The sequence below is a fragment of the Cetorhinus maximus genome, chromosome 11 (genome assembly GCF_964194155.1).
Source record: "Cetorhinus maximus chromosome 11, sCetMax3.hap1.1, whole genome shotgun sequence".
Lineage (NCBI taxonomy): Eukaryota > Metazoa > Chordata > Chondrichthyes > Lamniformes > Cetorhinidae > Cetorhinus > Cetorhinus maximus.
Window position 1 is genome coordinate 23,989,370 of NC_135889.1, and position 24,563 is coordinate 24,013,932.

The 24,563-nt window shown below is 50.2% G+C and overlaps 1 protein-coding gene across 2 annotated transcripts in view; it reads left to right on the forward strand.

Moving 5' to 3' along the window:
- Positions 1-4,075: 4,075 nt before the first annotated feature.
- The window catches only part of lss (lanosterol synthase (2,3-oxidosqualene-lanosterol cyclase)), a 144,137-nt gene continuing 123,649 nt past the window's right edge, over positions 4,076-24,563 (forward strand). For both annotated transcript variants that reach the window (XM_078551676.1, XM_078551677.1), the window contains exons 1-2: positions 4,076-4,212; positions 16,384-16,552. In XM_078551676.1, coding sequence (XP_078407802.1) covers positions 4,193-4,212; positions 16,384-16,552 — 189 coding nt within the window. In that variant the 5' untranslated portion in view covers positions 4,076-4,192. The remainder of the gene's footprint in view (positions 4,213-16,383; positions 16,553-24,563) is intronic.

A 24,563-nucleotide genomic window follows, 5' to 3' on the forward strand; every position in this document is an offset into this window, starting at 1 on the left:
AGGGTTGAATTCCATCTGCCAATGATCTGCCCATTTGACCATCCTGTCTATATCTTCCTGTAGCCCAAGACACTCAACCCCACTGTTAACCACCCAGCCAATCTTTGTGTCATCCGCAAACTTACTAATCCTACCCCCCACATAGTCATCTATATCATTTATATAAATGACAAATAATAGGGGACCCAGCACAGATCCCTGTGGTACGCCACTGGACACTGGCTTCCAGTCACTAAAGCAGCCTTCTGTCATCACCCTCTGTCTCCTACAACTAAGCCAATTTTGAATCCACCTTATCAAATTACCCTGTATCCCATGTGCCTTTGCCTTCTTTACAAGTCTCCCATGTGGGACCTTGTCAAAGGCTTTGTTGAAATCCATATAAACTACATCAACTGCACTACCTTCATCTACACACCTGGTCACCTCCTCAAAAAATTCAATCAAATTTGTTGGGCATGACCTCCCTCTGACAAAGTCATGCTGACTATCCCTGATCAAACCTTGCCTCTCCAATAGTTTCCCTACCACTGACGTGAGACTCACTGGCCTGCAGTTCCCTGGCTTATCTCTACAACCCTTCTTAAATAGCGGGACCACATTAGCTGTTCTCCAGTCCTCTGGCACCTCTCCTGTGGCCAAAGAGGAATTAAAAATTTGGGTCACAGCCCCTGTGATCTCCTCCCTTGCCTCCCTCAGCAGTCTGGGACACAAATCAACCGGACCTGGAGATTTGTCCACTTTTAAGCCTGCCAAAACCTTGTCACTCCCTATATCAATTTGCTTAAGAACCTCGCAGTCTCTCTCCCCAAGTTCGATACCTTCATCCTCATTCTCTTGGGTGAAGACAGATGTGAAGTATTCATTCAACACTCTAGCGATGTCATCTGGCTCCACCCATAGATTGCCCCCTTGGTCCCTCATGGGCCCTACTCTTTCCCTGCTTACCCTCTTCCCATTGATATGCTTATAGAATATCTTGGGATTTTCCCTACTTTTACCAGTCAGAGCTTTCTCATACCCCTCTTTGCTCTCCTAATTGCTTTCTTAAGCTCCACCCTGCACTATCTGTACTCCACTAATGCCTCTGCTGATTTGCTTCCCTTGTACCTGCTAAAAGCCTCTCTTTTCCTTCTCATCGTAACCTGAATATATCTGGTTATCCCCACCAGCCTCCGCTTTTAAAGGATCACCCTGCGCCATTTCCACCAACTCCAGCATGATGCCACTACCAAACACATCTTCCCTTTACCCCCCCCGGCAGCATTCCGCATGGATCGTTCCCTCCGGGACATCCTGGTCCACTCCTCCATCACCCCCTACACCTCAACCCCCTCCCACTGCACCTTCCCATGCAACTGCAGAAGATGCAACACCTGCCCCTTCCCCCCTCCTCAACGTCCAAGGGCCCAAACACTCCTTTCAAGTGAAGCAGCATTTCACGTGCACTTCCCTCAATTTAGTCTACTGCATTCGCTGCTCCCAATGCGGTCTCCTCTACATTGGAGAGACCAAACACAGACTGGGTGACCACTTTGCGGAACACCTTCGGTCTGTCCGCAAGCATGACCCAGACCTCCCTGTCGCTTGCCATTTCAAAACACCACCCTGCTCTCAAGCCCACATCTCCGTCCTTGGCTTGCTGCAATGTTCCAGCGAAGCTCAACGCAAACTGGAGGAACAGCACCTCATCTTTCGACTAGGCACTCTACAGCCTTTCGGACTTAACATTGAGTTCAACAACTTCAGATTATGAACTCTTTCCTCCATCCCCACCCCCTTTCCGATCCCCCTTTTTCCAATAATTTATATTTTTTATATGTATTTTTCTTTTCCCACCTATTTTTAAATTTATTTCGATCTATCGTTTTATCTCCACCTTTTAGCCCATTTTGATCCCTTCACCCCACTAGGTGCCACTAGGGCCATCTGCCACTTGTTTATTCTTTCCCCTTAATGTCACCATTAGCACATTCCTTAGATAATTTCACCACCGTCAACACCCTTTTGTCTATGACATCTTTGTCAATCTCTTTGCCTCCACCTATCACTGGCCCTCTATCCAGCTCTACCTGTCCCACCCCCCTCAACCAGCTTATATTTCACCACATTTCTATATTTCATTAGTTCTGATGAAGAGTCATCTGACTCGAAACGTTAACTGTGTTCCTCTCCGCAGATGCTGTCAGACCTGCTGAGTTTTTCCAGCTATTTTTGTTTTTGTTTCAGATTTCCAGCATCCGCAGTATTTTACTTTTATCTCTGGTTATCCATCGTTCTCTGGGCTTGTTACTCCTTCCTATCACCCTAGAGGGAACATGTTGAGCCTGTACCCTCCCCATTTCCTTTTTGAACACCCCGCACTGCTCCTCTAGATTTCCCCACAAGTAGACCCAGTCTACCTTGGCCAGATCCTGCATTATTTTACGAAAATCCACTCTCCCCAATCCAAAACATTTTTTTGCAACTTGTCTATTTCTTTGTCCATAACAAGCTTAAATTGTACCATGTTGTGGTCGCTATCACTAAAATACTCCCCCACCACCACCTCAGCCACCTGTCCGGCTTCATTCCCCAGAATTAGGTCCAGCACTGCGCCGTCCCTTGTTGGACCCTCTATACCGAGTTTGAGAGAGAGCATGGAGAACTTAAACCCTATACATCTGAGAATAATATCGGGGGGATTGGTGGAGCTACCACAACAATTATATCTGTGAACCAGGGATGAAGGCAGAGACTTCAAGGGGACATGTAGCATAATGTAAATAATGTACTTAGTGGAGTCAGAGATTTGGGAGGAGATATAGTGTAAAGGGTTGATGTTAAATATGTAAATAGACAGTCTCCATCATCAGTGATGTAAGATCACATACCAACAGAGCATGGCTGAGAGCATTCTATGTGAAGCCTCATGTTGTATTTAGAAGAATGCTTAATAAAAGTTAAAAGTTTACCAATCATATCGATCCTAACTAAGGACAACCGAAGCTAAGACCCACAATGATGATAACAGACCTTCTCCCTTATGCCCTATTATAATGTTATCTGTATACCTCTAATGAGCCCACGTTTACTTTCATTAATATCTTCCTATTAACTTATCTATATTTGCAATCTTTTGTCTCTTGTTAATCTACTCTTATTTTCTTTTCCTTATCAATTTCTTCGTCCTCATTTAGGAGGATTTTAGAATTCAGCAATCTTCAAACTTGCCACTCTGGAAATATTATACTGTTGTAGCACAAATAAACATGGCTATATTGGTGCAGTGCAGCCGTCTGGATTTTAGCGGGGAAGCAGGGCCACAGTACTGTGCTAAACGCGATTAAATGTATTCCTGAAGGTTTTGTCACATGACTTTCCGCTATGCTCTGGCCATTCGTCGGCCAGAACATCCATCCATGTGGTGTACTGCCTTCCTACATCAAATGGAAAGCAAAAAGATGTATTACCCAATTGGATGGTGCTGGACAATCAGCCAAACAGCCTTCTTCCCCCCAACCCCCTAAATATTTTTATCTGGTAAAGGGAAATGTTCAAAGTAAAGAACAGAAATAAAATGTCCTGATTTTTCTCCAGGTTTGCATACAACAGTCCTGGAGACTGATCTTCAATTCCTGAAGACTCCAGGCCAATCCTGGAGGGTTGGCAATCCTCGACCATGGCGTCACGTAAAATGCAGCCCATTAACTCTGTTTCTCCAAGTACAGATGCCCCTGCGTACTTTCTCTTTCTATCTGCGCTGGCAAACGTGGAAAAGGGCAGAGCGGCTGCAACGTTACCGAGCGCTCCCTGTGTCACCCTGAATTTCTATAGAGCCCTGTCACAGGCGCGAGGCATTTTGGTCGCTACCACCGCCATAGCAACAACCAGAGGCCCATTCATCAATCCAACAGCTGCTCCCTCAGATCCTGCCTTCCCAGCTCTATAGCCGACTGATCATTGGTTACTCGAAGCCATACAACAAATCGCCGATTGGCTGTCGTGAGACTGGGAACACAGCCTACTTCCTTCTCATTGGTCGCCTTCGGGCTGTAAACTCCGCCCCGTTCTCCATTTATTGGCCGATCGGAGTATGGCGCACGATAGTGTGGCGACCTGAATGGTCGCCCTCATCGGCTCATGGTCAGCTGACCCTCGCGCGGGACCGCACTAACCGCAATCGGCGCGAGGTTGCGGAGCGGAAGGTGGAATGGAGGTTCTGGAGCGGGGGTGAGTCCGCTTCTAAGACCGGGGAAAAGTGGGGAACAGGGCCCGTGCGGGTGCCGGGAAGGGCTGGCGGTGCCATGCTCCTGTCGAATAACGGCCAACCGCTGAGGGGACTCCCGGCGGTTCCAAATTCTGTTTTTCTATCTTTATCCTGAATCGGTTTCTGCACCATGACCCCTTCATCACCCCCGCGTTTCTCTTTCTCTCTCCCCCCGTCTCTCTTTCTCTCCACACCCCCCCCCCGTCTCTCTTTCTCTCCACACCCCCCCCCCCCCGTCTCTCTTTCTCTCCACCACACCCCCCCCACCGTGTCTCTTTCTCTCTCCACCCCCCCCCCGTGTCTCTTTCTCTCTCCACCCCCCCCCCGTGTCTCTTTCTCTCTCCACCCCCCCCCCCGTGTCTCTTTCTCTCTCCACCCCCCCCCCCGTGTCTCTTTCTCTCCGCTCCCCCCCGTGTCTCTTTCTCTCCACCCCCCCCGTGTCTCTTTCTCTCTCCACCCCCCCCCCGTGTCTCTTTCTCTCCGCTCCCCCCCGTGTCTCTTTCTCTCCACCCCCCCCCCACCGTGTCTCTTTCTCTCTCCACCCCCCCCCCGTGTCTCTTTCTCTCCACCCCCCCCCCCCGTGTCTCTTTCTCTCTCCACCACCCCCCCCCCCCGTGTCTCTTTCTCTCCACCCCCCCCCCCGTGTCTCTTTCTCTCTCCACCACACCCCCCCCCCGTGTCTCTTTCTCTCCACCACCCCCCCCCCCGTGTCTCTTTCTCTCCACCACACCCCCCACCCGTGTCTCTTTCTCTCTCCACCCCACCCCCCCGTGTCTCTTTCTCTCTCCACACCCCCCACCCGTGTCTCTTTCTCTCTCCACCCCACCCCCCCGTGTCTCTTTCTCTCCGCCCCCACCCGTGTCTCTTTCTCTCCACCACACCCCCCCCACCCGTGTCTCTTTCTCTCCACCACACCCCCCCCCCGTGTCTCTTTCTCTCCACCACACCCCCCCCCCCGTGTCTCTTTCTCTCCACCACACCCCCCCCCCCGTGTCTCTTTCTCTCCGCCCCCCCCCGTGTCTCTTTCTCTCTCCACACCCCCCCCCCGTGTCTCTTTCTCTCTCCACCCCGTGTCTCTTTCTCTCCACCCCCACCCCCCCGTGTCTCTTTCTCTCTCCACCCCCCCCGTGTCTCTTTCTCTCTCCACCACACCCCCCCCGTGTCTCTTTCTCTCCACCACACCCCCCCCCGTGTCTCTTTCTCTCTCCACCCCCCCCGTGTCTCTTTCTCTCTCCACCACACCCCCCCCCGTGTCTCTTTCTCTCCACCCCCACCCCCCCGTGTCTCTTTCTCTCTCCACCCCCCCCGTGTCTCTTTCTCTCTCCACCACACCCCCCCCCCGTGTCTCTTTCTCTCTCCACCACACCCCCCCCCGTGTCTCTTTCTCTCCACCACACCCCCCCCCCGTGTCTCTTTCTCTCTCCACCCCCCCCCCCCCCGTGTCTCTTTCTCTCCACCACACCCCCCCACCCGTGTCTCTTTCTCTCTCCGCCCCCCCCCACCGTGTCTCTTTCTCTCTCCACCCCCCCCCGTGTCTCTTTCTCTCTCCACACCCCCCCCCGTGTCTCTTTCTCTCCACCCCCCCCCCACCGTGTCTCTTTCTCTCTCCACCCCCCCCCGTGTCTCTTTCTCTCTCCACACCCCCCCCCCGTGTCTCTTTCTCTCTCCACCCCCCCCCGTGTCTCTTTCTCTCCACCCCCCCCGTGTCTCTTTCTCTCCACCCCCCCCCCCCCCGTGTCTCTTTCTCTCTCCACCACACCCCCCCCCCCGTGTCTCTTTCTCTCCACCACACCCCCCCCACCCGTGTCTCTTTCTCTCTCCACCCCACCCCCCCGTGTCTCTTTCTCTCCGCCCCCCCCGTGTCTCTTTCTCTCCACCACACCCCCCCACCCGTGTCTCTTTCTCTCTCCACCCCACCCCCCCGTGTCTCTTTCTCTCCCCCCCCCGTGTCTCTTTCTCTCCACCCCCCCCCACCGTGTCTCTTTCTCTCTCCACCCCCCCCCGTGTCTCTTTCTCTCTCCACACCCCCCCCCCGTGTCTCTTTCTCTCCACCACACCCCCCCACCCGTGTCTCTTTCTCTCTCCACCCCCCCCCCGTGTCTCTTTCTCTCTCCACCCCCCCCCCGTGTCTCTTTCTCTCTCCACCTCCCCCCCCGTGTCTCTTTCTCTCTCCACCCCCCCCCCCGTGTCTCTTTCTCTCCACCACACCCCCCCCCGTGTCTCTTTCTCTCCACCCCCCCCCCGTGTCTCTTTCTCTCCGCCCCCCCGTGTCTCTTTCTCTCCACCCCCCCCCCGTGTCTCTTTCCCTCCACACCCCCCCCCTTTCTCTCCACCTCCCCCCGTGTCTCTTTCTCTCCACCCCCCCCCCCCCGTGTCTCTTTCTCTCCACCCCCCCCCCCCGTGTCTCTTTCTCTCTCCACCACACCCCCCCCAGTGTCTCTTTCTCTCCACCACACCCCCCCCCCCCCCCCGTGTCTCTTTCTCTCCACCCCCCCGTGTCTCTTTCTCTCCACCACACCCCCCCCCCCGTGTCTCTTTCTCTCCACCCCCCCCCCCCCCCCGTGTCTCTTTCTCTCTCCACCACACCCCCCCCAGTGTCTCTTTCTCTCCACCACACCCCCCCCCCCCCCGTGTCTCTTTCTCTCCACCCCCCCGTGTCTCTTTCTCTCCACCACACCCCCCCCCCCCGTGTCTCTTTCTCTCCACCCCCCCGTGTCTCTTTCTCTCCACCCCCCCCCCCGTGTCTCTTTCTCTCCACCCCCCCCGTGTCTCTTTCCTCTCCACCCCCCCCCGTGTCTCTTTCTCTCCACCCCCCCCGTGTCTCTTTCTCTCCACCCCCCCGTGTCTCTTTCTCTCCACCCCCCCCCCGTGTCTCTTTCTCTCCACCCCCCCCCCCTCCCCGTGTCTCTTTCTCTCCACCACACCCCCTCCCCCGTGTCTCTTTCTCTCCACCCCACCCCCCCCGTGTCTCTTTCTCTCCACCTCCCCCCCCCGTGTCTCTTTCTCTCTCCACCCCCCCCCCGTGTCTCTTTCTCTCTCCACCTCCCCCCCCCGTGTCTCTTTCTCTCTCCACCCCCCCCCCCGTGTCTCTTTCTCTCCACCACACCCCCCCCCCGTGTCTCTTTCTCTCCACCCCCCCCCGTGTCTCTTTCTCTCCGCCCCCCCGTGTCTCTTTCTCTCCACCCCCCCCCCGTGTCTCTTTCCCTCCACACCCCCCCCCTTTCTCTCCACCTCCCCCCGTGTCTCTTTCTCTCCACCCCCCCCCCCGTGTCTCTTTCTCTCCACCCCCCCCCCCCCCCGTGTCTCTTTCTCTCTCCACCACACCCCCCCCAGTGTCTCTTTCTCTCCACCACACCCCCCCCCCCCCCCCCGTGTCTCTTTCTCTCCACCACACCCCCCCCCCCCCGTGTCTCTTTCTCTCCACCCCCCCCCCCCCCCGTGTCTCTTTCTCTCTCCACCACACCCCCCCCAGTGTCTCTTTCTCTCCACCACACCCCCCCCAGTGTCTCTTTCTCTCCACCACACCCCCCCCCCCCGTGTCTCTTTCTCTCCACCCCCCCGTGTCTCTTTCTCTCCACCACACCCCCCCCCCCCCCGTGTCTCTTTCTCTCCACCCCCCCCCGTGTCTCTTTCTCTCCACCCCCCCCCCGTGTCTCTTTCTCTCCACCCCCCCCCCGTGTCTCTTTCTCTCCACCCCCCCCGTGTCTCTTTCTCTCCACCCCCCCCGTGTCTCTTTCTCTCCACCCCCCCCGTGTCTCTTTCTCTCCACCCCCCCCGTGTCTCTTTCTCTCCACCCCCCCCCCGTGTCTCTTTCTCTCCACCCCCCCCCCGTGTCTCTTTCTCTCCACCCCCCCCCCGTGTCTCTTTCTCTCCACCCCCCCCCCCTCCCCGTGTCTCTTTCTCTCCACCACACCCCCTCCCCCGTGTCTCTTTCTCTCCGCCCCCCCCGTGTCTCTTTCTCTCCACCCCACCCCCCCGTGTCTCTTTCTCTCCACCACACCCCCCCACCCGTGTCTCTTTCTCTCCGCCCCCCCCGTGTCTCTTTCTCTCCACCCCACCCCCCCGCGTCTCTTTCTCTCCACCTCCCCCCCCCGCGTCTCTTTCTCTCTCCACCCCCCCCCCGTGTCTCTTTCTCTCCGCCCCCCCCGTGTCTCTTTCTCTCCACCTCCCCCCCGTGTCTCTTTCTCTCCACCGCCCCCCGTGTCTCTTTCTCTCCACCCCCCCCGTGTCTCTTTCTCTCCCACCCCCCCCCGTGTCTCTTTCCCTCCACACCCCCCCCCTTTCTCTCCACCTCCCCCCGTGTCTCTTTCTCTCCACCACACCCCCCCCAGTGTCTCTTTCTGTCCACCACATCCCCCCCCCCGTGTCTCTTTCTCTCCACCACACCCCCCCCTCCCCGTGTCTCTTTCTCTCCACCCCCCCGTGTCTCTTTCTCTCCACCCCCCCCCGTGTCTCTTTCTCTCCACCCCCCCCCGTGTCTCTTTCTCTCCACCCCCCCCCGTGTCTCTTTCTCTCTCCACCCCCCCCCCCCCGTGTCTCTTTCTCTCCACCCCCCCCCCCCCGTGTCTCTTTCTCTCCACCCCCCCCGTGTCTCTTTCTCTCCACCCCCCCCGTGTCTCTTTCTCTCCACCCCCCCCCGTGTCTCTTTCTCTCCCACCCCCTTCCCCCGTGTCTCTTTCTCTCCCCCCCCCCCCCCGTGTCTCTTTCTCTCCACCCCCCCCGTGTCTCTTTCTCTCCACCCCACCCCCCCGTGTCTCTTTCTCTCCACCTCCCCCCCCGCGTCTCTTTCTCTCTCCCACCCCCCCCCCCGTGTCTCTTTCTCTCCGCCCCCCCCCGTGTCTCTTTCTCTCCGCCCCCCCCCCGTGTCTCTTTCTCTCCGCCCCCCCCCCGTGTCTCTTTCTCTCCGCCCCCCCCCGTGTCTCTTTCTCTCCGCCCCCCCCCCGTGTCTCTTTCTCTCCGCCCCCCCCCGTGTCTCTTTCTCTCCGCCCCCCCCCGTGTCTCTTTCTCTCCGCCCCCCCCCCGTGTCTCTTTCTCTCCGCCCCCCCCCCCGTGTCTCTTTCTCTCCTTTCTCTCCGCCCCCCCCCGTGTCTCTTTCTCTCCGCCCCCCCCCGTGTCTCTTTCTCTCCGCCCCCCCCCCCGTGTCTCTTTCTCTCCGCCCCCCCCCCGTGTCTCTTTCTCTCCGCCCCCCCCCATGTCTCTTTCTCTCCGCCCCCCCCCGTGTCTCTTTCTCTCCACCCCCCCGTGTCTCTTTCCCTCCACACCCCCCCCTTTCTCTCCACCTCCCCCCGTGTCTCTTTCTCTCCACCACACCCCCCCCAGTGTCTCTTTCTCTCCACCACACCCCCCGCCGTGTCTCTTTCTCTCCGCCCCCCCCGTCTCTTTCTCTCCACCCCCCCGTGTCTCTTTCTCTCCACCCCCCCCGTGTCTCTTTCCCTCCACCCCCCCCACCGTCTCTCTTTCTCTCCACCCCCCCCCGCCCCACCGCGGTTCTGTTTCCCTCCCCACTGTCACCCTTCCCACCCCTTTCGCGTCGCCCCTCTTGACCTTGAGACTTCCGATCCTCTGGCTCCTTTTCCAAACCTTCCAGACTCTGGCCCCTTCCTTCGCTCCATCTAAAACCCAGACTTGGCGATACTTCCTTTTGCACTTAATCATTTTTGTTTCTATTCCATCAACAGACATGTTCAGCTTCTGACTGTCTCATATTAATCTTGGAGATGTTGCGAAGTTACAGAAACAGGAGGAGGGCACAAGTCTGTTCTGTGATTAAATAAGCTAGTGATTGACCTGTAACCTAACTCTATATGTGCCATCGTTTCATCTCCTTTGGTACATTTGGCTTGACAAAAAGCCATCAAAATTTTTAAATAATCATTAACAAGCATCGATTGTCATCTGCAGAAGAGAGTTCCAAACCACTACCATCCTTTGTGTAGAAGTGTTTCCTAACTTCATTTCAGAAAGTTTCTAAGTAAAGAAAGGATAGAGCTGTTGCAATTTCCAATCCAATAGTCACAATCTTCCAATCCTTAGGTACAAGAGTGCTGCCCAAAGGACTGGAAGATTGCAAATGTTACATCTTTGTTCCAAAAAACAGAGAAGGATAAAGCTGCCAATTATATCCAGTCAGTTTACCATTCACTGGTATAAGCAAAATACTGTGGGTGCTGGAAATCTGAAACACAAACAGAAAATACTGGAAAAACTCAGCAGGTCTAACAACTGTTTTTCTCTCCACAGATGCTAACGGTTCAAGTCCATATGAGTCCTCTTCAGAGCAAAAGAGAAATAAAAATGTGATGAAATTTATACTGTTTGCACTTGGTGTTTGACAAGGTGTTTACCAAAACTCACTTTCATAGCCATATTTCCTTCCTTAGTGACTGTCCCCGTCTCCAAATTACCCCATGTGGATTCCAACAGAAGTTCCATCCCTCGTTTCAAATCCACCCAGGATTACAGGTATCTCCGGGATATGCAACACTCCTCGTACTGCTGTTCTCACTGCATCATGAGATCCAGACTCAGTGCCATGCGCAGCCATTTGAACACACTCCCTCCAGCAGCGCTGACTCACCCTATCACAAAGCTGTCCTTGTCCCCAGTTTCATTTTACTCTTTGTCTCATCCGATGCCTTAACAAGAAATCTTGTCCCTTCCTTTCAGATGCTAAGGAATGCTGTTGTTGTCTAGTGTACTGACCTCTACCTTGCAGAGGCTGAGCGCCAACTCTGACACTTCCTCCTACCTCCCCCTGGACCATGACCCTACCACCGAACATCAAGCCATTGTTTCCAGGACTGTCATTGACCTCATCTCCTTTGGAGATCTTCCCTCCACAGCTTCCAACCTCAGTCTCCCAACTCCTGACAACCTGCTTCTATCTCCTCCCCAAAATCCACAAACAGGACTGTCCCGGTAGACCGATTGTGTCAGCCTGTTCCTGCCCCATGGAACTCATTTCTTCCTACCTTGACTCCGTTCTCTCCCCCCTTGTCCAGTCTCTTCCCACCTACATCCACGATTCCTCTCACGCCCTACATCACATCAACAATTTCCTGTTCCCTGGCCCTAACCTCTTCACTGTGGATGTCCCTCTACACCTGCATCTCCCACCAGAATGGTCCAAGGGCTGTCCGCTTCTTCCTTGAACAGAGACCGAACAGTCCCCATCCACCACCACTCTCCTCCGTCTGGCTGAACTTGTTTTCTCGCTGAACAATTTCTCCTTAAACTTGTCTCTCTTCCTCCATAAGGTGTAGCTGTGGGTACCCGCATGGACAGTTATGCCTGTCTCTTTATGGGGAATGTGGAACATTCCTTGTTCCAGTCCTACTCAGGCCCCCTTCCACAACTCTTTCTTTTGGTACATTGATGACTGTTTGTTTTGGTGCCGCTTCATGCTCTCGTCTGGACTTGGAAAAATGTTTCAATTTTGCTTCCAATTTCCACCCCTCCATCACTTTCACATGGTCCACCTCCGACACTTCCCTTCCCTTCCTTGACCCCTTGGTCTCCATTTCTGGTGATAGACTGTCCACCAATATTAATTACAAGCCCACCGACTTCCACAGCTACCTCGACTACAGCTCCTCACACCCCGCTTCCTGTAAGGACTCCATCCCATTCTCTCAGTTCCTTCGCCTCTGTTCTGATGATGCCACTTTCCAAAATGGCGCTTCTGACATGTCTCCCTTCACAGAGGTCTCCCACCCACTGTGGTTGACAGGGCCCGCATCCATGTCTGAACCATTGCCCGTGCCTCTGCCCTAACACCTTCCCCTCCCTCCCAGAACCATGATAGGGTCCCCTCCTGGAGGAGTGGACCAGGGTGTCCTGGAGGGAATAGTCCTTACAGAATGCCGACTGGGGAGGGGGTGGCATCATGCTGGAGTTGGCGGAGGATGATCTTTTGAATGCGGAGGCTGGTGGGGTGTAAAGTGAGGACTTCCCACCAGGAACACCTTCGGTCTGTCCGCAAGCATGACCCAGACCTTCCTGTCACTTGCCATTTCAACACACCACCCTGCCCTCGTGCCCACATGTCCGTCCTTGGCTTGCTGCAATGTTCCAGTGAAGCCCAAGGCAAACTGGAGGAACAGCACCTCCTTCCGATTAGGCACTTTACAGCCTTCTGGATTTAGCATCGAGTTCAACGTCTTCAGACCATGAACTTTCTCCTCCATCCTCACTCCTTTTTATCCACTTTTTTTCAATATTCATTTTATTTTTTTTTAATCGACTTATTTATTTTCATTCATTGTTTTATCCCCACCACAACAAGGGCCATCTGTCACTTGTTCATGTCGTACTTTCCAGAGTGCTTACCCTTATCCTACTGTTATCACGTTCTGCTTTCTGACCTTAATGCCACCATCGTTTAGCTAGTGCCACTACCATTAACACCCCTTTGTCTTTTTGTTCATGACATCTTTGGCAATCTCTCCTTTACCCCCACCTATCACTGGCCTTCTATCCAGCTTCACTTGCTCCACCCCCTTTAAACAGTATAAATTTCAGAATCACAGTGCAGAAGAGGCCCTTCGGCCCATCGAGTCTGCACCGACACGTGAGAAACACCTGACCTACCTACCGAATCCCACTTACCAGTACTTGGCCCATAGCCTTGAATTTCATCATATTTTACTTTTCTTTAGCTCTGAAGAAGAGTCATACGGACTCAAAACATTAACTTTGTTTTGCTCTCCATAGATGCTGTTAGACCTGCTGAGTTTTTCCAGCATTTTCTGTTTTTGTACCATTCATTGGTGGTGGAAAAACTTTTAAAAACAATCTAAGAGAAAATGAATAGACATTGGATAAAGCTAGATTAATAAAGTCAGGCCAGCATAGATTTAAGAGAAAATTGTTTTGTGTGTTCAGAGTACCAACAAGCGGCAAGCCATATTAGATTTAGTATGAGTAATGAGCCAAGTTTAGGTAGCAACCATACGTAGCTTGAACACTAATCATAGGATGGAGTTCAACATTCGCGCTTGAAGGGGAAGAAAAGCAAAACAGCAGCTAAGATTTTAGACTTTGGTAAGGCTGACTTCAATGCGATGAGACAGAGACTGGACAAAACTGTTAATGGGTAAAAGGACAGATAATCAGTGGGAGAAATTCAAAGAAGAAGTTAATGTAAGACAATCAGTTTATACCCCTGGGACACAACAGCTCTACTTGCCAAACTGGACTGCGAAGGAGGTAAGAGGCAATATAAAAATAAAAGAAGAAAAGATGTGCAGGAAAAAAATCATAAATCCTTGTAAATAGGAGATACATAAAGAACAGAGTGTGATAAAACAGAGTAAGCATTTCAGAAAGGAGTATGAAAAGGAACTTGCAAGCGTTCTCCAAATCAACACATTTTTACAGTATTAGGGAAAAGAGGGCGGTTAGAAGCAATATGGGCCTTTTGAAAACTGAACAATGATGTTGTCAATAAAAATAAGGAAATAGTAGACAAGTTGAATAATTACTTTGCATCACTATTTACCGAAGAGGTTGTCTGCATGTCAGAAATCCCAAGGAAACTAATATTGAATCAGGGACAGGGATTCACCCAAATTAATGTAAGCAAAATAATAGTAATGAAGCGACTAATGGCAAAATAGAGTGACAAATCTTGTGTGCCACAATAATTCTATGACACCAAGATGCCATGGTCTGCTTTCTGTCTGTCCCTGTAACATTCCATTGCAAGTACATTGTTAGGATTGAGTTTCTGCACATCCCTGTTCTCTATCTCGCCTGGATTCCCTTTGCACTATTATTGGTCACTTGAGTCCTCTTCTGGTCCTGTACCTTAGCGAGGTGTGGCCAAAACCTGAAGCAAACTGTTCTGACGTTTCTCCCGGTCTCTATGCTGGAGGGTCTCCAAACTTGCACTGCAACCCAATGACTCCAAGCTGGAGAGATTTGAAGCGGAGACATCTACAGCTGATGCGTTCGCCCTGGACAGTCTTGCTGTCTACAAACTCCTCCTTACTGCTGACATCTTAGTATTTCTTTTTATTTATAGCTAATTGCTTTTCAATATGTTTTAATTTTTCTTTTACACACTAATTTGCACGAAGTACTAAAACACTGAACAAAGTTTTAAATCCTTACTGCCTCAAGCTTACACAAACCAGGACATGGAGCATCTCCAAACGCCCTCTTCACCAAATTCTCCACTTGTTCATTCTGCATTCAGTTGATGCTGCGATCTGTGCTTGAGCATATACCTTCCACCTTCATAAACACTGAGGCACACCCAAGGTACAACTGTTCAGTCAGCTCTCCGCTTGCGGTAATTACCCGCTATTCAACTGATTACCTGCTAACTGACTTACAGTTCCTTACTGTTTATAAAAAGTTCTAACAAATTCTAAATGTTAAACTAAATTTCAGCTTGTTCTATTCAGCTTCTACTTACCAGGGAGTCCCGCTCTTGCCAAATTCTCAACTTTGCACTCAGTTCACATTGCAACCTGTGGTTGATCTCTGTGCTTCAAGCTTTGGAGAATGTAGCTTTATCTAAACTGAGATGTAAAGATCCAGGTGCAAGACAGCAAGGTTGAGTCTGAGATAAATCAAGTGGTAGAGTAGTTAGTTGATGGTAACTGTGGCTTCTCTTGCCCTCCTTTCTCCCCACTCTCCCTGCCAGGCACCTGTTGACCTTCTGTATTTACTTATGTTTATGGATCTCTCTTCATAATGATCTGTCTCTCCTATGGGAGTTTTCACTGACAAGCTCTTGTCCTCAGATGTGACTTCAAGCGTTAAGAAGTGGAAACATAGGCTGATTGAATTCCACTACCCAACCTGGCACAGTAGATAATGAGGAGGATTGCTGTGCACTGCAGAAACCCAACACGCTGCAGTAAATAGCAAGGAAAATTGCTGTAGACTGCAGGAAGATATCAATGGGCTGGTCAGGTGGGCAGAAAAGTGGCAAATGGAGTTCAAACCAGTGTGAGGTGATGCATTTGGGGAGGTCAAACAAGGCAAAGGATTACACAATAAATAAATGGGAGATTACTGAGAAATGTAGAGGACATGAGAGACCTTGGAATGAATGCCCACAGATTCCTGAATGTATCAGGAGAGGTTGAAAGGGTGTTTAAGGTGGCAAATGGAATCCTTTCATTTATTAGCTGAGGCAGAGAATATAAGAGAGCAGGAAGGTTATGCTGGAACTATATTAAACATTAGATAGGTCACAACTTGAGTACTGTGTGCAGTTCTGACCACCTCATTACAGAAAGGATATATTTGCATTAGAAGCGTAAAGAGGAGATTTAGGAGGATGTTGCCAGGACTGGAAAACTGCAGCCATGGGGAAAGATTGGATAGGCTGGGATTGTTCTCCTTGGAACAGAAGAAGCTGAAAGGAGATTTGATTTAGATGCATCAAATTGTGAGGGGCCTGCATAGAGTGGATGGGAAGGGCCTATTTACTTTACCAGAGAGGTCAGTGACAGGAGACAGATTTAAAGTGATTGGTAGAAAGATTAGAGGGGAGATGTTGATACATTTTTTCACCCAGAGGGTTGGAGGGTGGGGAGAGCAGCTCTGGAACTCAGTCTGAATGGTAGAGGCAGAAACCCTTAATTCATTTAAGAAGGTATCTGGATATGCACCTGAAGTGCCATAACCTGCAGGGCTACAGATCAAATGCTGGAAAGTAGAACTAGGCTGGGTGTCTAGTTTTTCAGCTGGCACAGACATGATGGGCCAAGCGGCCTCTTTCTGTGCCATAAACTTCCTATGATTCTAACCCAAGGCACTGAGGACAGTTATAGGAATCTGACTAATCTTCAGCTGAGATATGCCAGTTTAGCAGAGTTTGGGGATGGAATCCTGAACATTCTTTACCCCACAGATACTTGCTGTTTTTACTGACTCAGACATTGGAAAAGGCCTAACAAAATGTAGTTTCAAAGGCCTCTGATGGTGTTTTTTTTAAAAAGCGGAATGGAACATCTTCAGGAAGGAATTTGCAGATGTTATTTTTCCAGCTGTGTGCATTGAGGATTAGGGAAAAATTAAGTAAGAATGCACGTGGCCATCAGTGGTTTCTTGGCTCCGACAGGATGAATACTGGAGTTGGGTCAGCTCCACATGATGTGCATTTCCCCTGTTCACAGGTGTTTGCGCAGAAGAGGTGGTCCATATAAAACCGAGCCAGCTACAGACCTGACCCGCTGGAGACTGTCTAATGTTGAGGGCAGACAGACCTGGAGGTACATCGACTACAGAGAAGCAGAAGACAGGCCTCAAACAATGCTGGAGCTGCATTCATTGGGACTCAACACTGTATGTACTTGTAGTGTTGAGTATTTCCATGTTGATCTGTTTTCAAAGAAATATTTACAGCCATCATTATATACAATCCATAAATTTATTTATATCAGGCACTGTAAAAGCAAAGTCAGAAGTCACATTGAAAACAAAAACTCATTGCAATCTCTTTCAACTTCTGTATTAATAGAATGATACAGCACAGGAGGCCATCATTGTGCCAGTGCTATCCAGTCAATCCCTATCATCACATCTCTGTAAATTGGTCTCCATCAAATACTTAGCCAGACCACAACAACTCGACATAAAACAAAGTTTCCTCATGTTAGCTCTGGTCCTTTTGTCAATAATCTTAAATCTGTATCCTCTGGTACTGAGTCTTCTGCCACTGGAGGCAGTTTCTCCCTATTTTCGCATATTAAAATCATTCATGATTTTTAAACACCTCTACCAAATCTCTTAACTTTCTCTGCTTTTAAAGCAGCTTCTCTAGCCTCTCCACATAACTTAAGTCTTTCATCCGTGATAATATTCCATAAAATTTCCTCTGCACTCTCTCCAAGGCCTTGGCATCCTTCCCACAGTACGGTGTCCAGAATTGGACACACAACTCCACCTAGAGCACAACCAATGTTTTCTAAAGGTTTAACAATTTCCTTGCTTTTGTACTTTGCTACCCTATTGATAACAAAACGCATATCTTTAGCATATATTTTAACAGCTTTTAGTTTTCCCTGCCACAGGTAAGATCTGTGTTCTTGCATCCCTCAAGTTTCTCTATTCCTGCACTCCCTTTAAAATTGTATCATTTAGTTCATATTCCTCATTCTTCTTTGCTGAAATTAATCTGCCAAGTATCTGCCCATTTCACCAGTATGTTTATGGCCTCCTGAAGTCTTTTACTATCCTCCTCATTGTTTATTACATTCCTGATTGTGTCATCCTCAAATTTTGAAATTATGTCCTGTCTGTGTTATAATATGTATCAAAAAAAGGCAGTGATCCTAATTCACCAGGAGTCAGTATACCTGGGCCAGTCTGATAGAATATACTAATATTCTAAACTATTTTTCCTCAATGCTGCCACTTTGAAAATTCATGCTGCCTATCGTTTATTAGAACAAAGAAAAGTATAGCACAGGAACAGGCCCTTCGGCCCTCCAAGCCTGCGCCGATCATATTGCCCGTCAACTAAAACCTTTTGCACTTCCGGGGTCCGTATCCCTCTATTTCCATCCTATTCATGTATTTGTCAAGCTGCCCCTTAAACATCACTATCGTACCTGCTTCCACCACCTCCTCTGGCAGCGAATTCCAGACACTCACTACCCTCTGCATAAAAAAACTTGCCCCGCACATCTCCTCTATAGTTTTCTCCCCTCACCTTAAATCTATGTCCCCTAGTAATTCATTCTTCCACCCTGGGAAAAAAGCTTCTGACTATCTACTCTGTCCATGCCACTCATAATTTTTTAAACTTCTATCAAGTCGCCCCTCAATCTCCGTCGCTCTAGTGAGAACAATCAGAGTTTCTCTAACCTCTCCTCATAGCTAATAACCTCCAGACCAGGCAGCATCCTAGTAAACCTCCTCTGCACCCTCTCCAACACCTCCATATCCTTCTGGTAATGTGGTGACCAGAATTGCACGCAATATTCCAAGTGTGGCCTAACCAAGGTTCTATACAGCTGCAGCATGACTTCCCAGCTTTTATACTCGATACCCCTGCCAATGAAGGCAAGCATGCCATATGCCTTCCTGACTACCTTATCCACCTGTGTTGCCACTTTCAGTGACCTGTGGACCAATACACCCAGATCCCTCTGCCAGTCAACGCACTTAAGGGTTCTGCCATTTACTGTATAATTCCTGCCTGTATTAGACCTTCCAAAATGCATTACCTCGCATTTGCCCGGATTAAACTCCATCTGCCGTTTCTCCGCCCAAGTCTCCAACCGATCTATATCCCAGTGTATCCTTTGACAATCCTCTTCACTATCTGCAACTCCTCCAACCTTAGTGTCATCTGCAAACTTACTAATTAGCCCAGTTACATTTTCCTCCAAATCATTTATGTATACCACAAACAGCAAAGGTCCCAGCACTGATCCCTGCGGAACACCACTAGTCACAGTTCTCCATTCAGAAAAGCACCCTTCCACTGCTACCCTCTGTCTTCTATGACCAAGCCAATTCTGTATCCATCTTGCCAGCTCACCTCTGATCCCGTGCAACTTTACCTTCTGTACCAGTCTGCCATGAGGGACCTTGTCAAAGGCCTTACTGAAATCCATGTATATAACATCCACTGCTCTTCCATCGTCGATCATCTTTGTCACTTCCTCGAAAAACTCGATCAAGTTAGTGAGACATGACCTCCCCTTCACAAAACCATGCTGCCTCTCACTAATACGCCCATTTGCTTCCAAATGGTAGTAAATCCTGTCACGAAGAATCTTCTCCAATAATTTGCCTACCACTGACGTAAGGCTCATCGGCCTGTAATTTCCTGGATTATCCCTGCTACCCTTCTTAAACAATGGAACAACATTGGCCATTCTCCAGTCCTCTGGGACCTCACCCGTAGCCAGTGAGGATACAAAGATTTCTGTCAAGGCCCCAGCAATCTCTCCCCTTGCCTCCCTCAGTACTTTGGGGTAGATCCCATCTGGCCCTGGGGACTTATCCACCTTAATATTCTTCAAGACGCCTAACACCTCTTTTTTGATCTCAACATGATCCAGGCTATCTACACACTCTTCACTAGACAAATCGACTGCTAAGTCCTTCTCCTTCTCTAGTTGATACTTTTCCAGTGCCACCTAATTTTGTCCTGGATTATTGTCTCTAAAAAGGTTCCCTCCCACCGATGCTGAGCTGACTGGTCTGTCGTTACTGTGTTTATCCCATTCCCCATTTTTAAACTGGAGGAGTAATATTTGCAACCTGGCAGGCCTCTGGCTTCACCCCTGCACCCCCCTATTCAAGAGGATTGGAATATTGTGGCCAGAGCCCCTCTTCCCACTTTTACTCTTTAGTAATCTAGAAAAATGCATCCCATCTGGATTGGGTGACTTTCCTACTTTGAGCACTGTCAACCTTTGAGGTAACTCCTCTATCTATTTTTATCCAATCCAGTCTTCCCACTGCCTCATCCTTTGCTGTGACATGGCTGCATTTTTTGGGGGAGGGTGCCAATTAGTTCCACCATTCCTTTGTCTACCCTTTTACTAATTGTCGTCTTTTAAATAGACTCTTGGGTTCCCTTTTATTAGCTGTTGATCGATTCTCATGTACTCTCCTCTTTGATCCTCATTCCTTTTATAGACCTCTGTACTTTCTATATACAGCTTGGTTCCCTACAGTGTTATTAACCTTACAATTGATATAACCCTTTTTCTGTCTCATTTTAATCTCTGTTTAGTCGCCCAGGGAACTCTAGCTCCGAATTCCCTTTCTTTCACCATCATGGGAATGTGTCTGCTCTATACCTAAAAAGTCACCTTTGAAAGGCTCCCACTGTTCAATTACTGATTTGTCTACCAGCTTCTGATTCCAATCCACCTAGACCAGATTTCAACTCACTGAAGTTGGCTCTCCACCAGTTGAGTACTTTCACACTTCATTGTACTTTGCCCTATTCCATAACTGTTCTAAACCTAATAATATTACGATCACAGCTTTCCAAAAGCTCCACCACTGAAACATACTCCTCTTGACCCACTTCATTCCCCAGAACTAGGTCCAGCATTTCTTCCTTCCTCGTTGAAAGAAACACTGAACACAAGAAAGTTCTTTATAATATTTTACTGTGCCATGAGGTCTACAAGAGAGAGCAAGATCATGTGACAGTGTACATCACAGGAAGTCACATATTAGTATATCATAGTTAGAATTAACTCCTTATACTACATTATTTGGTATCCATTTCAGGAGTTCCTCTCACTGTGTCATTTTCACTATTGCTAGCCAGTTAATAAGTGGTTCGGGCTAGGCCAACATTTATTGCCCATCCCTAGTTGCCCTTGAGAAGATGGTGGTGAGCTGCCCCCTTGAACTGCTGCAGTTCATGTAGTGAAGGTACATCCACAGTGCTGTTAGGAAGGGAGTTCCAGGTTTTTGATCTAGGAACAGTGAAGGAACAGCGATATATTTCCAAAACAGGATGGTGAGCAGCTTGGAGGGGAACTTCCAGGTGGTGGTGATGCTCCCATGCATCTGCTGCCCTTGTCCTTCTAGGTGGTAGTGGTCGTGGGTTTGGAAGGTGCTGTTTAAAGAGCCTTGGTGAATTCCTGCAGTGCATGTTGTGGATGATACACACTGCTGCTACTGTGCGTCGGTGGTGGAGGGAGTGAAGGTTTGTGGAAGCGGTGTCAATCAAGCGGGCTGCTTTGTCCTGGACGGTGTTAACCTTCTGGAGCTTGCGCTCATCTAGGCAAGTGGGGAGTATTCTGTCACACTCCTGACTTGTGCCTTGCAGATGGTGGATAGGCTTTGGGAGTCAGGTGGTGAGTTACCCGTCGCAGGATCCCTAGCCTCTGACCTGCTCTTGTAGCCACAGTATTTATATGGCTAGCCCAGTTGAGTTTCTGATCAGTGGTAACTCCCAGACGTTGATAGTGGGGGATTCAATTATAGTAATGCCATTGAACATCAAAGGGCATATGAACACACTCGACCTCTCCCTCCAGCAGCACCGCCGCACGCTTTTCAAAGCTGCGCGTGCCCCCAGTTTCATTTTATTCTTCGTCTCATCCGACGCCTCAACAAGAAACTTTTTCTCTTTCTCTCAAGTGCTAAGGAGCGCAAGCTCCAACAACTCATTGACACCAACACCCATCTAGGACCCTCCACCCCTGCTTGTCCCTCCGTCCCCACCCCATCTTCCAATCCCAGCCCCAGCCGTGTATTTACTATACACCCTGACCTTCCCCTCTCCGATGCTGAACGTTCAGTGCTCAGCAAAGGACTTAGTTTCATACCCTTACGCCCTCATCTCAATGAATTTCGGGCTCGGCACGATGCTGAACTCTTCTCCCACAAACTTCGTCTCCGTGCTCACTTCTTTGGGCAGGAATCCTCTCCCCGTTCAACAGATCCTTTTACCCACCTCCAATATTCTCCCTCCACCTGGACCCCTCCCTCTGGATTCTTACCTTCTCTTGATCTTTTCATTGAGAACTGTCGGTGTGACATCAGTCGTCTCATTTTCTCTGCTCCTCTCTCCCATTCTAATCTGTCTCTCTCTGAACTTACTGCACTCCGTTCTCTCAGGTCCAACCCCAACATTGTCATCAAAGCCGCTGACAAGGGTGGTGCTGTTGTTGTCTGGCGCACTGACCTCTAGCTCGCGGAGGCTGAGCGTCAACTCGCGGACACTTCCTCCTACCTCTCCCTGGCCCATGACCCCACCACTGAACATCAAGCCATTGTTTCCAGGACTGTCACTGACCTCATCTCCTCTGGAGATCTTCCTCCCACAGCTTCCAACCTGATAGTCGCCCAACCTCGGACAGCCCTCTTCTACCTCCTACCCAAAATCCACAAACAGAACTGTCCCGGCAGACCGATCATGTCAGCCTGTTCCTGCCCCACGGAACTCATTTCTCGTTATCTTGACTCCCTTCTCTCTCCCCTTGTCCAGTCCCTTCCCACCTACATCCGTGATTCCTCTGACACCCTACATCATATCAACAATTTCCAGTTCCCTGGCCCCAACCGCTTCCTCTTCACCATGGACGTCCAATCCCTCTATACCTCCATCCCCCACCAGGATGGACTGAGGGCCCTTAGCTTCTTCCTTGAACAGAGGCCCGAACGATCCACATCCACCACCACTCTCCTCCATCTGGCTGAACTTGTTCTCACACTGAACAATTTCTCCTTTAACTCCTCTCACTTCCTCCAAATAAAAGGTGTGGCTATGGGTACCCGCATGGGCCCCAGCTCTGCCTGTCTCTTTATGGGGTATGTGGAACATTCCTTGTTCCAGTCCTACTCCGGCACCCTCCCACAACTCTTTCTCCGGTACATCGATGATTACTTTGATGCTGCTTCATGCTCTCGTCGGGACCTGGAAAAATTTATTAATTTTGCTTCCAATCTCCACCCCTCCATCATTTTCACATGGTCCATCTCTGACACTTCTCTTCCCTTCCTTGACCTCTCTGTCTCAATTTCTGATGATAGACTGTCCACCAATATCCATTACAAGCCTACCGCCTCCTACAGCTCCTCACACCCCACTTCCTGTAAGGACTCCATCCCATTCTCTCAGTTCCTTCGCCTCCGTCGCATCTGTTCTGATGATGCTACCTTCAAAAACAGTTCCTCTGATATGTCCTCCTTCCTTAACCGAGGTTTTCCACCCACGGTCGTTGACAGGACCCTCAACCCTGTCCCGCCCATCTCCCGCGCATCCGCCCTCACGCCTTCTCCCTCCCAGAAACATGATAGGGTCCCCCTTGTCCTCACTTATCACCCCACCAGTCTCCGCATTCAAAGGATCATCCTCCGCCATTTCCGCCAACTCCAGCATGATGCCACCACCAAACACATCTTCCCTTCACCCCCCCTGACGGCATTCCGTAGGGATCGTTCCCTCCGGGACACCCTGGTCCACTCCTCCATCACCCCCTACTCCTCAACCCCCACCTATGGCACCTCCCCATGCCCACGCAGAAGATGCAACACCTGCCCCTTCACTTCCTCTCTCCTCACCGTCCAAGGGCCCAAACACTCCTTTCAAGTGAAGCAGCATTTCACTTGCATTTCCCCTAACTTTGTCCACTGCATTCGTTGCTCCCAATGCGGTCTCCTCTACATTGGAGAGACCAAACGCAAACTGGGCGACCGCTTTGCAGAACACCTGCGATCTGTCCGCAAGAAAGACCCAAACCTCCCTGTCGCTTGCCATTTTAACACACCACCCTGCTCTCTTGCCCACATGTCTGTCCTTGGCTTGCTGCATTGTTCCAGTGAAGCCCAACGCAAACTGGAGGAACAGCACCTCATCTTCCGACTAGGCACTTTGCAGCCTTCCAGACTGAATATTGAATTCAACAACTTTAGATCTTGAACTCCCTCCCCCATCCCCACCTCCTTTCCGTTTCTTCCCCCTCCCTTTTTTTTCCAATAATTTATATAGACTTTTCTTTTCCCACCTATTTCCATTATTTTTAAATCTGTAACTGTAATGCCCTGTCAGTCTTTCCACCCCACCCCCACTAGAGCTGTACCTTGAGTGTCCTGCCATCCATTCTTAATTAGCACATTCTCTTAGATAATATCACCACCTTTTACACGTCTTTGTTCCTTTGTCTGTGACATCTTTTGATTATCTGCTCCTATCACTGCTTGCTTGTCCCTACAACCACCGCCCCCCCTTAAACCAGCTTATATTTCACCCCTCTCCTAACTTTACTCAATTCTGCTGAAGGGTCATGAGGACTCGAAACGTCAACTCTTTTCTTCTCTGCCGATGCTGCCAGACCTGCTGAGTTTTTCCAGGTAATTCTGTTTTTGTGCTGTTTTTTTTTTAAATCAAAGGGCGATGGTTCGATTCTCTTTTGTTGGAGATGGTCATTGCCTGGCACTTGTGTGGCACGAACGTTACTTGCCACAGCCCAAACCTGGATATTGTCTAGGTCTTGCAGTATTTGGACATAGACTGCTTCAGTATCGGAGTCGTTGCGAATGGTGCTGTACGTTGTGTAATCAGGGAACATCCTCACTTCTGACCTAATGATGGAGCAGCTGAAGAGGGTTGGGCTGAGGACACTGAGGAACTCATGCAGTGATGTCCTGGAGCTGAGATGACTGACCTCCAAACGCAGCCATCTTCCTTTGTACTAGGTATGACTCTAACCAGTGGTGGGTTTTCCCCTTGTTTCCCAATGACTCCAGTTTCACTGGGACTCCTCAATGCCATACTTGGTCAAATGCAGCCTTGATGTCAAGGGCAGTCACTCTCACCTCAGGCGTTCAACTCTTTTGTCAATGTTTGAACCAAGGCTGTAATGAGGTC